This window comes from Peromyscus leucopus, chromosome 20 (genome assembly GCF_004664715.2).
Source record: "Peromyscus leucopus breed LL Stock chromosome 20, UCI_PerLeu_2.1, whole genome shotgun sequence".
Taxonomy (NCBI): domain Eukaryota; kingdom Metazoa; phylum Chordata; class Mammalia; order Rodentia; family Cricetidae; genus Peromyscus; species Peromyscus leucopus.
The window spans coordinates 734,802-746,388 of NC_051080.1; the positions used below are offsets into that span (position 1 = coordinate 734,802).

The 11,587-nt window shown below is 48.4% G+C and overlaps 1 protein-coding gene across 3 annotated transcripts; it reads left to right on the forward strand.

Annotated features, from left to right (window-relative positions):
* Positions 1-296: 296 nt before the first annotated feature.
* Positions 297-11,356, forward strand: Smug1 (single-strand-selective monofunctional uracil-DNA glycosylase 1). Of its 3 annotated transcripts, XM_037197313.1 has the most exons (4): positions 297-381; positions 7,112-7,434; positions 8,338-8,457; positions 8,571-11,356. In XM_037197313.1, exons 2-4 carry the CDS (start codon positions 7,123-7,125, stop codon positions 8,862-8,864), a joined length of 726 nt encoding a protein of 241 aa, XP_037053208.1. In that variant the 5' UTR covers positions 297-381; positions 7,112-7,122; the 3' UTR covers positions 8,865-11,356. The 3 variants fall into 3 exon arrangements, with proteins under 3 accessions (XP_037053208.1, XP_028730249.1, XP_028730251.1); XM_028874416.2 differs by having other exon boundaries at positions 8,338-11,356; XM_028874418.2 differs by having other exon boundaries at positions 7,112-7,413; positions 8,338-11,356.
* The last annotated feature ends 231 nt before the right edge of the window (positions 11,357-11,587 follow it).

Below are 11,587 nucleotides of genomic sequence, written 5' to 3' on the forward strand. Positions count from 1 at the left end.
GAGAGAGATGCCTCCTTGGATGTTATGCACTCAGTAATGGCCCATGCAGGGCTGCAGAGGTGAGGTCTCATAGCTTGAGGCAGCAGCGGGGGCTGGAAAGGTCTCTGGTGGGTGAGGGATTAAGGATGGCTGGAGAGTCCTGATTGTTGTGAATGAATTGGCCTCTAACTTCCAAGACAGCTTGATTTGAATCATATTAAACTACAACCCCCAGCGACCCATGGAGCTCATTTAGCGAGCTTTCCGGGGATTTAGGCATTTCCGGCGGAAGCGGACGCTGCTAGCCATTCTTCTAACTTAAATGCTGTTGACTACGACTTCCAGTGTCCTTTGCGCCAGGACGGAGAAAGGAAGCGGAAGCTGCATGGGGAGCTGCTGCAGGTGAGGCGGTAGGGGGCTGAATCTCAGTGCTGGGCGGAGGGGGTTCTCGGGGCTCGGGAAGGGTGGCCGTACTACGACGCGGAGGCCTAAGGGGCCCCTATTAGTCCTGCTGCGCTGCTAATTTTGGTTTAAATCCCGTGGATACCTGGAGAGTTTACAAGAGGCAGGGGCTAGCTAGTGGCTTGGATTCTTGTTTTTATTTTATGTATTTTATACATATGGATGTTTTGTTTGCATGTACGTCTGCACACCAGAAGAGGGCATTGGATCGTATAGGACTCGGTTAGACTGTTGTGAGCCGCTTTGTGGGTGCTGCGAATTGAGCTCAAGACCTTTGGAAGAGCAGCCAGTGCTCTTACCTGCTTAGCCATCTTTCTAGCCCAGTGTGGCTTGGATTCGATTACACTTCTTGGAGTTAATTTCAGATAGATCGGATACAAATATGAAGTCTAGCCTTGATCACATGTATATAAGGGTCGCCCTTTGCTTTTAAATGTAATTTGAAATGTGTGACACATTTCTTAAGCATCTGGGTTTTGAGAAAAAAATCACATGTAATCCAAATTCCCCTCACTCTTGCTATGAGGGGAATGCTCTTGATCTGATCTTTCTGCCCCCACCTCCTGAGTCGCTCTATAGGCATGTGGCTCCACACCTGGTTTATTCTGGGGGATTGAACCCCAAGGCCTCGTATACCCTAGGTAAGGGCTCCACTGACTTGCAGCATCAGCCCATTAAGCGTATGGCTGTTGGTGACTTTGGGTAGGGCTGCTAGGCTTCCTCTCAGTGCTCTGTTAAGGTCTGTCTGGGATAGTAAAGCTCAGATTATACTGCAATACAGCTTGTTTGTCCTCTTAGCTCATGGCTTACCCAGAGCCTGCCTTACATTTTATTCATTTTGGAGTTATTCCCCCAGCAAGAGACTGACCCATAAACAAGTTAATAGCTGGTGGTAGGTTGATGGAATATGTGGCTTCTATAGAGAGACTTCTTAGATGTGTCAGCTGGTAGGGCGCTTGCCACCAAACCTGATGACCCAGAGTTTGATCCTCAGAGCCTTGACTGTAGAAGAAGAGAACCAGCTCTCCAAGTTGTCTCTGACCACATGTGTGCGATGGCATGCCTCATCTCCCCAGTTTAAGGGAGAGAACCTTTTAAGAGAAAAAGCTGCTGGACAGTGGTGGCGGCGCACGCCTTTAATCCCAGCACTCGGGAGGCAGAGCCAGGTGGATCTCTGTGAGTTCGAGGCTAACCTGGACTACAGAGTGAGATCCAGGACAGGCACCAAAAAATACACAGAGAAATCTTGTCTCGGAAAAAAACAAACAAACAAACTAACAAACAACAAACAAACAAAAAACAAAAAAAGAGAAAAGGCCAGGGCTAGAATTCAAGTTAGCTGAGTTTTAGCTTGTGGTATCAGACCGGGCTTTGAAATTTGAACAGTGGAAATAAGGTCTTGTTACCTTTGTGTATGTCCATCCTTGTTGTCTTCAGCACCTGAGAGGGATCACTGGTGCTGCTTTTTCTAATATTGGTTCTACATAGGGAAATGCAAAGCAAGGTCCCAGGAAACCCAGTTCACCACACCGTTCTCAGCTTTCCAGAATGTCCTGGGCAAATTGGTTAAAGATTTCAGGCCTGGTAGGGTAGTGACACATGCAGGTAATCATAGCACTCAGGAGACGGAGGCAGGAAGACTGTCACAGTTTGAGGTTAGTCTGGTCTACATCTCGAGCTTCAGGACAGCCAAGGCCATATAGTGAGACTTTATCTCAAAACATATAAGATAAAAACAAAAGTGGCGTACATCTTTAATCCCAGCACTCAGGAGGCAGAGGCAGGCAGATCTCTGTGAGTTCCAGGCCAGCCTGGTCTACAGAGAGAGATCCAGGATAGCCAGGGCTGTTACACAGTTCATACTCATCCTTCAAGATGCAGCTCAAACCATCTCCTTGGTGAAGCTTTGCTTCTTCAGTACACTGAAACATTCCTCAGAGCCCAGCCCCACCCTATAAGCTAGGGTTATAGAATATTGAAGGTTTGGTCTCCAGCTGGTGGCCTGTCTTAAAAAACAAACAAAAAATAAAGTGGGGAGGAGGAGGAGAAGAAGAAGAAAAGGAGGAGGAGCAGGAAGGAACCTCATGATGTAGCTTAGTGAAGAGTACCAGCCTAGGCCTGGGCTCGTTCTCCCACACTGGTTTGTGGGGTGATGAAGAAGAGCCCGTCAGGAGTGGCTCATCAGGAATCAGGGGTAGCTCAGTGGTGAAGTGCTTGCCTAGCCCCAGGGTTCCACCCCTAGCAAGGGAGAAACAAAAGTGCTTTATTGGAAGGTAACTTTAAACAAGACTGATAACGTGGAAGTGGATAGAGTTGGGTAGGGGCTGTTGAGTACCTGAGATCTAGGACCCTGTAGGTGTGGCAGGGAATTGAATAGAGCCTGACTCCTGGTCTCCTTTACTTCTGTCTGGGGAGGCAAAGGGTGAATTCATGAAGAAGCCAATCAGTACACAGTGGCTCTTAGCCTTCACCAGGGCATCTGAATCGCTTTGTTCAAGATGCATATATCTTGGCTTCACAGCCAACTTCCTTGTGTGTGATATACCAGGAAGTTCATTGCTGTGATAGATACCTGAGAAGAACAGGATGAGAGAGGAAAGAGAGATTTTGGTCCACAGTTCAGAGGTTCCAGTATATTGAAGAAGCAAAGCTTCACCAAGGAGATGGTTTGAGCTGCATTGTGAAGGATGAGTATGAACTGGATCTGTTGGGTCGCCTTCTTGGTTGACTGCTGGTTGATGTTCTGGCTACCTCAGTCATATTTGGTTGGGTTTGTAAAAATGACCTGTGCAAAGTTTTGGGAGTTGGGGTAGGAGAAGCACTTTGAAAGTGAGTGAAAAGGTCAGGGACACGCACTGGGTGTGCGTAGGAGTGTGAGAACATCTGTTTCAGTTAGAAAGCTTGCTGCTGAGTTCCTCCCCTCTTCCCATTCATAGGCAGCTTTATGAAGTGGGTATTATTATCCTTAGTATTCAGATGTGAAAACCCGCGGCTCTGGCCATGGTTGCATAGCGTGTCAGAGTCTGTTCAGCGTCTGGCAATCATCCTTTCCCACCTCTGAGGATTCTCGACGGTGGGAAAGAAGCTGGGCTGGGGTTAGGGACTTGTAGAATTAGTAGGGTGGCTGATCAAACCATCTAAGGCAAGATGGTGTGGGTGGTTAAGAGCATAGCTTTGAGTCAGATACTGTGGGTTCAAATCCCAACTTCATTACTTGCTAACTGCATGACCCTAGGCAACTTGCTTGATCTCGTTAAGCCTCAGTCTCCTGGCTTGTAACATGGGAGCAATAATACCCACCTCATGGGGTTGTTATGAAGATCAATGAGGTGTACCTGGCGGAGAGCAATTGCTTGCCACCTGGAAGCTGCTGTAATTAGCCCTCCCAAGTCTCTGGGCTGTGGTTGTGCACCTGCATCTCATTCGTCAGCACAGTATTTCCAGGACACGCTCATCCTGGCTGGACTGGTTTTATTAAGGATGACATTGGGGAGAAAGGATGTCAGTAAATGTGTCCTGTTAATGTAGCCTGGGCTGGTGAAGGCTTTAATCCCAGCCCTTAAGAAGTGGAGGTGGGGCTGGAGAGATGGCTCAGAGGTTAAGAGCACTGCTTGTTCTTCCAAAGGTCCTGAGTTCAATTCCCAGCAACCACATGGTGGCTCACAACCATCTGTAATGAGATCTGGTGCCCTCTTCTGGCTTGCAGGGATACATGCAGACAGAACACTGTATACATAATAAATAAATAAATCTTAAAAAACAAAACAAAACAAAAAAAAAAGAAGTGGAGGTGGGCCAATGGAATGGCTCGGAAGGTAAAGGTGCTTGTCACCAAGTCCAAAGACCTGAGTTCAATCCCTGGGACCCATATGGTGGACAGTGACAACAGACTTCTGTGAGTTGTGCTCCACAGGTGTTTCACGGCACATGTATTCGTAAACACATGCATGAGACACAAATATATAAAAATATAATTTAAAATCATTTGCCAGGCCGGGCGGTGGTGGCGCACGCCTTTAATCCCAGCACTCGGGAGGCAGAGCCAGGCGGATCTCTGTGAGTTCGAGGCCAGCCTGGGCTACCAAGTGAGTCCCAGGAAAGGCGCAAAGCTACACAGAGAAACCCTGTCTCGAAAAAACCAAAAAAAAAAAAAATCATTTGCCAGGCAGTGGTGGTGCGTGCCTTTAAGCCAGGGCTACACAGAGAAACCCTGTTTAAAAAAAAAAAAAAAAAAAAAAAAAAATCAACCACCACCCTCCAAAAAAGAAAAAGACTTATCTTCATTGTGTGTGTGTGTGTGTGTGTGTGTGTGTGTGAATGTATGCCACATATTTGTGGTGGTCAAGGAAGCCAGAAGAAAGCATTGGATCCCCTGGAGCTGGAGTTACAGGAAGCTGTGAGCTTAGGTGGGTGCTGGAAACTAAACTCTGGTTCTCTGCAAGAGCAGTACATCCTCTTAACCACTAGGTTGTATCTCTAGCCTCTTATTTATTTATTTTGATAGAGTCACATGTAACCTAGACTGGTCTCCAACCTGCTGTGTAGCTGATGATGGTCATAAACTCCTAATCCTCCTGCCTCCACTTCTTTTTTGTTTGTTTGTTTTTGGTTTTGTTTTTCTTTTCTTTTCCTTCCTTCCTTTCTTTCTTTCTTTCTTTCTTTCTTTCTTTCTTTCTTTCTTTCTTTCTTTCTTCCTTCCTTCCTTCCTTCCTTCCTTCCTTCCTTCCTTCCTTCCTTCCTTCCTTCCTTCCTTCTTTCTTTCTTTCTTTCTTTCTTTCTTTTCTTTCCTTTTTTTTTTGAGACAGGATTTCTCTGTGTAGCTTTGGAGCCTGTTCTGGATCTTGCTATGTAGACCAGGCTGATCTCAAACTCACAGATCCACCTGCCTCTGCTTCCTGAGTGCTGGAATTAAAGGCCTGTGGTTGTTTTTTTGTTTGTTTTTGAGACAGTCCTACATAGCATCAGGATGGCCTCAAACTCACTGACCTCTGAAGTGCTGGGATTTACCATGCTTGGAACAAAAAAAAAAAAAAATATTTTAAAGAAAAGTAATGTACTCCATCCCCCAAAAAGAGAGAAAAGAAACCTATTAAGTAGCTATGATGCTTATGTAGGCTGAACCTCACTTATTTCAGAGGCTGAGGCAACAGGATTACAAGTTCAGGGCTAACCTAGGCTAGAGGGTAAATTCAAGGCCAGCGTGAGTAACTTATTGAGACATACCACCCACCATCTAAACGAAAAAGGGGTTAGGATTGTAGATTAGTGATAGAGTACTTGCCTAGCATGGTCAAGAATTCAGGTTTAACTCTCAGCACTGAAGAAGGAAAAAAAAAAGAGGCAGAAAGAAGAAATGAGGAAGAAAGCATGGCTGGAGAACTCGTGGCTCAGGCCTCACCTGGTGAGAGGTTTGGGATGAGGTGCTATTATGGTTAATATCTGATTGCCAACCTGACAGGATCTGGAATCGCTTTGAAGGTGAATCTCTGGGCATGTCTGTGAAGGATTTTCTAAATTGGGTTAACGGAGATGGGAAGACCTAAACTCCAAGAGTGTGGTGCCATCCCATGGGCTGGGGCCCCGGACTGCCCTAGGCTTTCTGTTGCTAGGTACGGAGGAGAGGGTTTGTTTTAGCTTGCTGTTTCATACACAGTCCATCATCAAGCAAAGGAAGTCAGAACAGGAACTGAAGCAGAAGCCATGGAGGGGTGCTGCTAACTTGTTCCCATGACTTGGCTCAGTCTGCTTTTTATTTTTATTTATTTATTTTTTTTAAGATTTATTTATTATGCATACAGGGTCCTGCCTGCAGGCCAGAAGAGGGCACCCGATCTCATTATAGATGGTTGTGAGCCACCATGTGGTTGCTGGGAATTGAACTCAGGACCTCTGGAAGAGCAGCCAGTGCTCCTAACCTCTGAGCCACCTCTGCAGCCCCATCAGTCTGCTTTCTTATAGCTCCCAGGATCAACGATCTAGAAGTGGCGCTGCCTACTGTGAGCTGAGCCCTCCCACATCGGTCTTCAATCAGGAAAACGCACCGCAGGCTTGTCCGCAGGCCAGTCTGGTGGGGGCATTTTCTCAGCTGAGGATCCATCTTCCAGTATGACAAGCTGACATAAAAACTAGCCTGCACAGCATAAAAAGGAGCTCTAGCCAGGTGTGGCAACACACACCTTTATTCTCAGGTTGAGAGGGGAGGAACTCGAGTTCAAGGCCAGCCTGGTCAACATATCGAGCTTCAGGCCATCCAGGGTTACATAGTGAGAACCTGTCTCATAAAACTGAGGTGGGGAGGGCCCGGGAGAGAGAGAAATCTAGTTGAATATAGGTATTCACTGCTTTCTGAGTTTTGACTATGGCTGCAATGTGATCAACTACGTTATGCCCCTGAAGCCATGACCCACCCTGATGAATGTACTCTCTGAGGGCTAAAATAAATCCTTCCTTCGGCTGCTTTTTCAGGTACATTGTTGCCAAGACTAATGTAGGGTGCTTGACTCTGGAAGCCGGGAGCAAAGGTCCCTGCATTACCAGGAACTGGAGTGAGCTTGTAGTAACCGACAGGGCTGCCTAGGGTCTCTTCTAGGCCTGGAAGTGATAGAGCCCTAGCTGGCACAGATCCCAACACTGGGTTGAGGTTGAAGCAAACTGTCCACCTCTTTTCCAGGTGACTGCAGCATGGCTGTGTCCCAGACCTTCCTGCCGGGGCCTACCCATGAACCTGCAGGTGCCCTGATGGAACCTCGGCCTTGCCCTCGAACCTTGGCTGAGGGCTTCCTGGAGGAGGAGCTTCGGCTCAATGCTGAACTTCGACAGCTGCAGTTTCCAGAGCCTGTGGGTGTCATCTATAATCCAGTGGATTATGCTTGGGAGCTGCACCATAACTACGTGACTCGATACTGCCAAGGTCCCAAGGAAGTGCTCTTCCTGGGCATGAACCCAGGACCCTTTGGCATGGCCCAGACTGGGGTAAAGGCCTGGCTTCCTCTGGTGGGTGGTTCTGAGGTGGATGTTTGCCTGGATGTGCGGTGGAGGAAGAACATGTAATTGGCTGGGAGGTGGGTGGGTCCTCCACCCCATCCCCTGCAGGACATACACTGGCTCCTGTGGTCTCAAGCACTCTCCTGATGCTTCTCTGTTCATAGTTAACCAAGCACATTAATGGTAGTTCCGTTTCCCCTGTGAGCTCTCCACTAATTGCCTCTGAGAGCCCTCCCTTCCGCCATCCTGCCCTATACCTTACCTTGCCGGATCTACTTTTTCCCTAGAGTGGTTAGAGTCAAGGAGAGGGGCTGGGACGCTGGATCCTCCAGGAAGACTGGCTGGGGCCGGGATGGGAGTGTAGGAGCTGCCAGGCATCCTGGTGGCAAGTCCCTGGGCCTCTGAAAGGTTCATAACAGAGTCAGGCGCGGGTCGGCCTGCTTTCCCTTAGGGATCAGGATGAGTGACTGCTGTTCAGTACATTGCAGGTGGGGGAGGTAAGGAAGCCTCAGGGCAGGAGGCTCAATCGCTTTTATTGACCCCGGCTGAGTGATGAAAGGTGATCAATGATGATCGATGGAAATGACAGCCTGAGGCCTGGGGCTGTGAGGGTACCCAGAGATCAGTGGTCAGCCTGTCCTGTCTCCTTTCTCCCTGGCTAACTTTCTGTCTCAGGAGATCTGTCTGTCACCAGTCTTAGAATCCTGCCCTCCGTAGGGCCGAATGTCCCCGCGTTCTGCCTGTGGTGGGGAAAGCTGGAGGGGAAATGGACCGAGGCAAATCACAAGGCCAGGAGTCCATAACACAAACGACTTGAGGGTGAAGGTGGGGTGGGCGAGATCATCATGGCAGCCTGATCGTCACCCTGAACTCCAACCCGAATCCCCTTGTGTCTCTCTCCTTCCCCCGCAGGTACCTTTTGGGGAAGTGAATGTGGTCCGGGACTGGTTGGGCATTGGGGGCTCTGTGAGGACCCCTCCCCAAGAGCACCCTAAGCGACCCGTGTTGGGACTGGAATGCACACAGTCAGAGGTGAGCGGAGCCCGATTCTGGGGCCTCTTCCGGTCCCTCTGTGGTCAGCCGCAGGTTTTCTTCCGGAGCTGCTTTGTCCACAATCTGTGTCCTTTGCTCTTCTTGGCTCCCAGCGGAAAAAACCTCACCCCGGCGGAGCTGCCAGCCAAGCCACGGGAGCAGCTGCTGGCGATCTGCGATGTGTCCCTCTGCCGGCAGGTGCAGCTGCTGGGCGCGCGGCTGGTTGTGGGAGTGGGGCGGCTGGCCGAGCAGCGGGCACGGAGAGCCCTGGCAGGGCTGAGCCCGGAGGTGCAGGTGGAGGGGCTCCTGCATCCCTCGCCTCGAAACCCACAGGCCAACAAGGGCTGGGAGGCAGCAGCCAGGGAAAGACTCCAGGAGCTGGGGCTCCTGCCTCTGCTAACGGATGAGTGCCTGGCCAGGTCTAGCACACCTTAGAAACCCAGTCTTGCCCAGGAGATGCCTACACACACGGGATTTACTGGGCTCTCTGTTGGAGGAAATGTGTTTTCAGCCCTCTGGGCTGCCCTCTCATGGCCAGGCAGACTCTGATTCCAGGGTGGGCAGCTTTCCCGATGCCTTGTCTCCAGGGGCTTGTTCTGCACGGCATCAGCAGAGGGTGGGCCTTTACACTCACACGCCACCTCATTTCCTTGGGAGCCTCCTCTGTGTGCACAGGGTCCTAGACAGGGATGTCTGAGGTCATATTTTTAATTTTAATCTTTCCTGTTTTGTTTTTTATTAGTATTGTTTCTGGCACTGTTTCATGTACACTAGGAAAGCTAACACTGACCTACCTCAGCCTTTTTGACACTCATTGTACATATTAGTGGGGTTCAGTGTGATGTTTCCACACATGCATTAAGTGTGTACTGATTGAGTCCAACCTCCCTTTTTCTGTCCTCTCCACACGCCCCCCCCCCCCCAACCAGAGGACAACCTTTCCAGGATCTCTACTCATCCTTACAGAACATCTCCCTCTAGCTGGCTCCTCTCCTCCCAGTGGCCAGGACAGGCATCATGTTGAGATTCCCAGCACTCAGAGGCAGGAGGATCAGATTAGGCTCTGCCTCAGAAATAAGTAAGTAAGTAAGTAAATAAATAAATAAATAATTTCTTCAGGGAGACCAAGGTTGGATTTGAGGGAGACTTCTATGTGGTAGACTAGGAAAGATCTAGATTTTCATTCTCTTCTCCCCCATGAGGCCTGTGAACTTTTTTTTAACCTCCCTCAGCCAAGCAGTGGTGGTATGGGCCTTTAAACCTAGCACTTGGAAGGCAGAGGCAGGAGGATCTCTGGGTTCAAGGCCACTTTGTTCTACAAAGTGAGTTCCAGGATAACCAGAGCTACATAGAAAAACCCTGTCTTGAAAAACCAAAACTCCTGTTTTGTTTTTGTTATTGTTTGTTTTTAAAACTTGAAGCAAGGTCTCATTGTGTTGGCCTGTAACTCATTATGTAGACAAGATCCAGCCCTGACCTCACAAGAAATCTTCCTGCCTCTGCCTCCTGAGTGCTGGGATTAAAAGGATGTACCTCCATATCTCGTTTCTTTCTGGATTTTGAAACAAGATCTCACGGAGTGGTAGTGGCTGGCCTGGCATCTCTCTATAGACCAGACTGGCTTCAAACTTGTGGTGATCTTCCTGCCTAAATGCTGGGGTCAGAGGCATGTGCTACCTTGCCTGACTTGCTTATGAACAACTTATGAGCCTCAAGATTCTTTGTAAGATGGGGGTTCTGCCTCCTGGCACTGATGTGAGGTGTGAGGACTGAGGGTACACTACAGAGCGCTTTGCAAAGGGCTGGCACGTGGTGCTCACTACATACACTTCCTGCTTGCCTCACTCTGAGATGGGGGTACCAGTGCACCATGAGGGACTTCCCAGGCCCCTCTGAAGACTTTTCCTTACTGGACCAGGGTTATGAAAATTTCAGCCTGTGATTTTTCGGACTAAGCATTAAAGACTCCTAAGACTTCTGTGTTGGTTCTCTCTTCCCGTTCTGCACTTCATTGGTGGGAGAACATTGCTTTTAGGATATTTCCTCCCATCTCTTGCCTATGCATTGTTTGCAAAAACTTCTCAGGTAGCTTGGGGAGGGGTGTATGAGACCTTTACTTGCCCTAGCCAAGCTGTGGGGTTTTTGGTAGGGGGCCTGTCCTGCAGTTTATCAGGTACTTGGGGGCACTGTTGGGGTTGATGGGGAGGCTGGTGTCTCCCCCGTCTCTTGAATTGGGTAATTAGTGGTTAGGGCTAGAGAGTGAACCACAATGGGAACAGGGCTTAGGACCACCTTAGTGAGGACCATGTGGTCTTCCTGTCTCCTGGGACACAAGTCATCTCCAGCATTCTAAAAATTAGTAAGATTTTAATCAACCATCCTCAGTTCCTAAGAGGGAAACTAAATCTTTGAGGTTTCCTCCGTGATAGAAGCGTCATTATTATTCACATTGGAGCCACAGAGCATAGCAGGATTTGTTGAGCTTTGACTCAGATGGAGTCCAGCCCACTAGAAAGACCAGCTCTATGCTTTGAAGGTCGGAACTTTGAAGAGTGATCTCAGCCTAAGCGTCAGAATGAGACAAGGCTAGAGATTGAGTTTGGCCAAGTAGCCCATCATCTCAACCAATTATACCTACACAGTGACCCTGACCAGAACTCTGAACACTAGTTTCTACCAAGCTTGCTGGTTGGTGAACACATATATGTTTGTTTCTTTTTGGGTAGTTGGTGCTGGTTTGTATATTTGTTCATTCATATTCTCTATGTGTCATTTTAGAGTTGAACCCAGGGTTTTGTGGGTGTGAAGTGTGCACTGCTCTATCACTTCTAAATCCCTAGCCCTTGACTTGTATTTGTGATAAATTGTAATAAATAAACACAGTGTTTTTATTTCCTGAGTTTCGTTTTGCAAATTACTGAAGCTGAAGGGTTTCTGGGAACACTTGAATTCATAGCTAGTTGGAAAGAAGTGCAACTGGTATCTGAAGTTGTTGTGGGATGTCTTTCTGTATGCTGTGAATATGTGTTGCTATGATTGGTTAATAAAGAAGGTGCTCTGGCCTGTGGTGAGTCAGGTCATAGCCAGGCAGAAAATCCAAGAGAGAGACAGGAAGAAGAAAGGCAGAGGT

Excerpts from the sequence above, each read along its gene's own strand:
- Smug1 (XM_028874416.2), top strand. The coding sequence starts at position 7,123 with ATGGCTGTGTCCCAGACCTTCCTGCCGGGGCCTACCCATGAACCTGCA. Across the intron at positions 7,435-8,337 it reads TAAAGGCCTGGCTTCCTCTG|GTACCTTTTGGGGAAGTGAA; the intron begins GTGGGTGGTTCT and ends CTTCCCCCGCAG.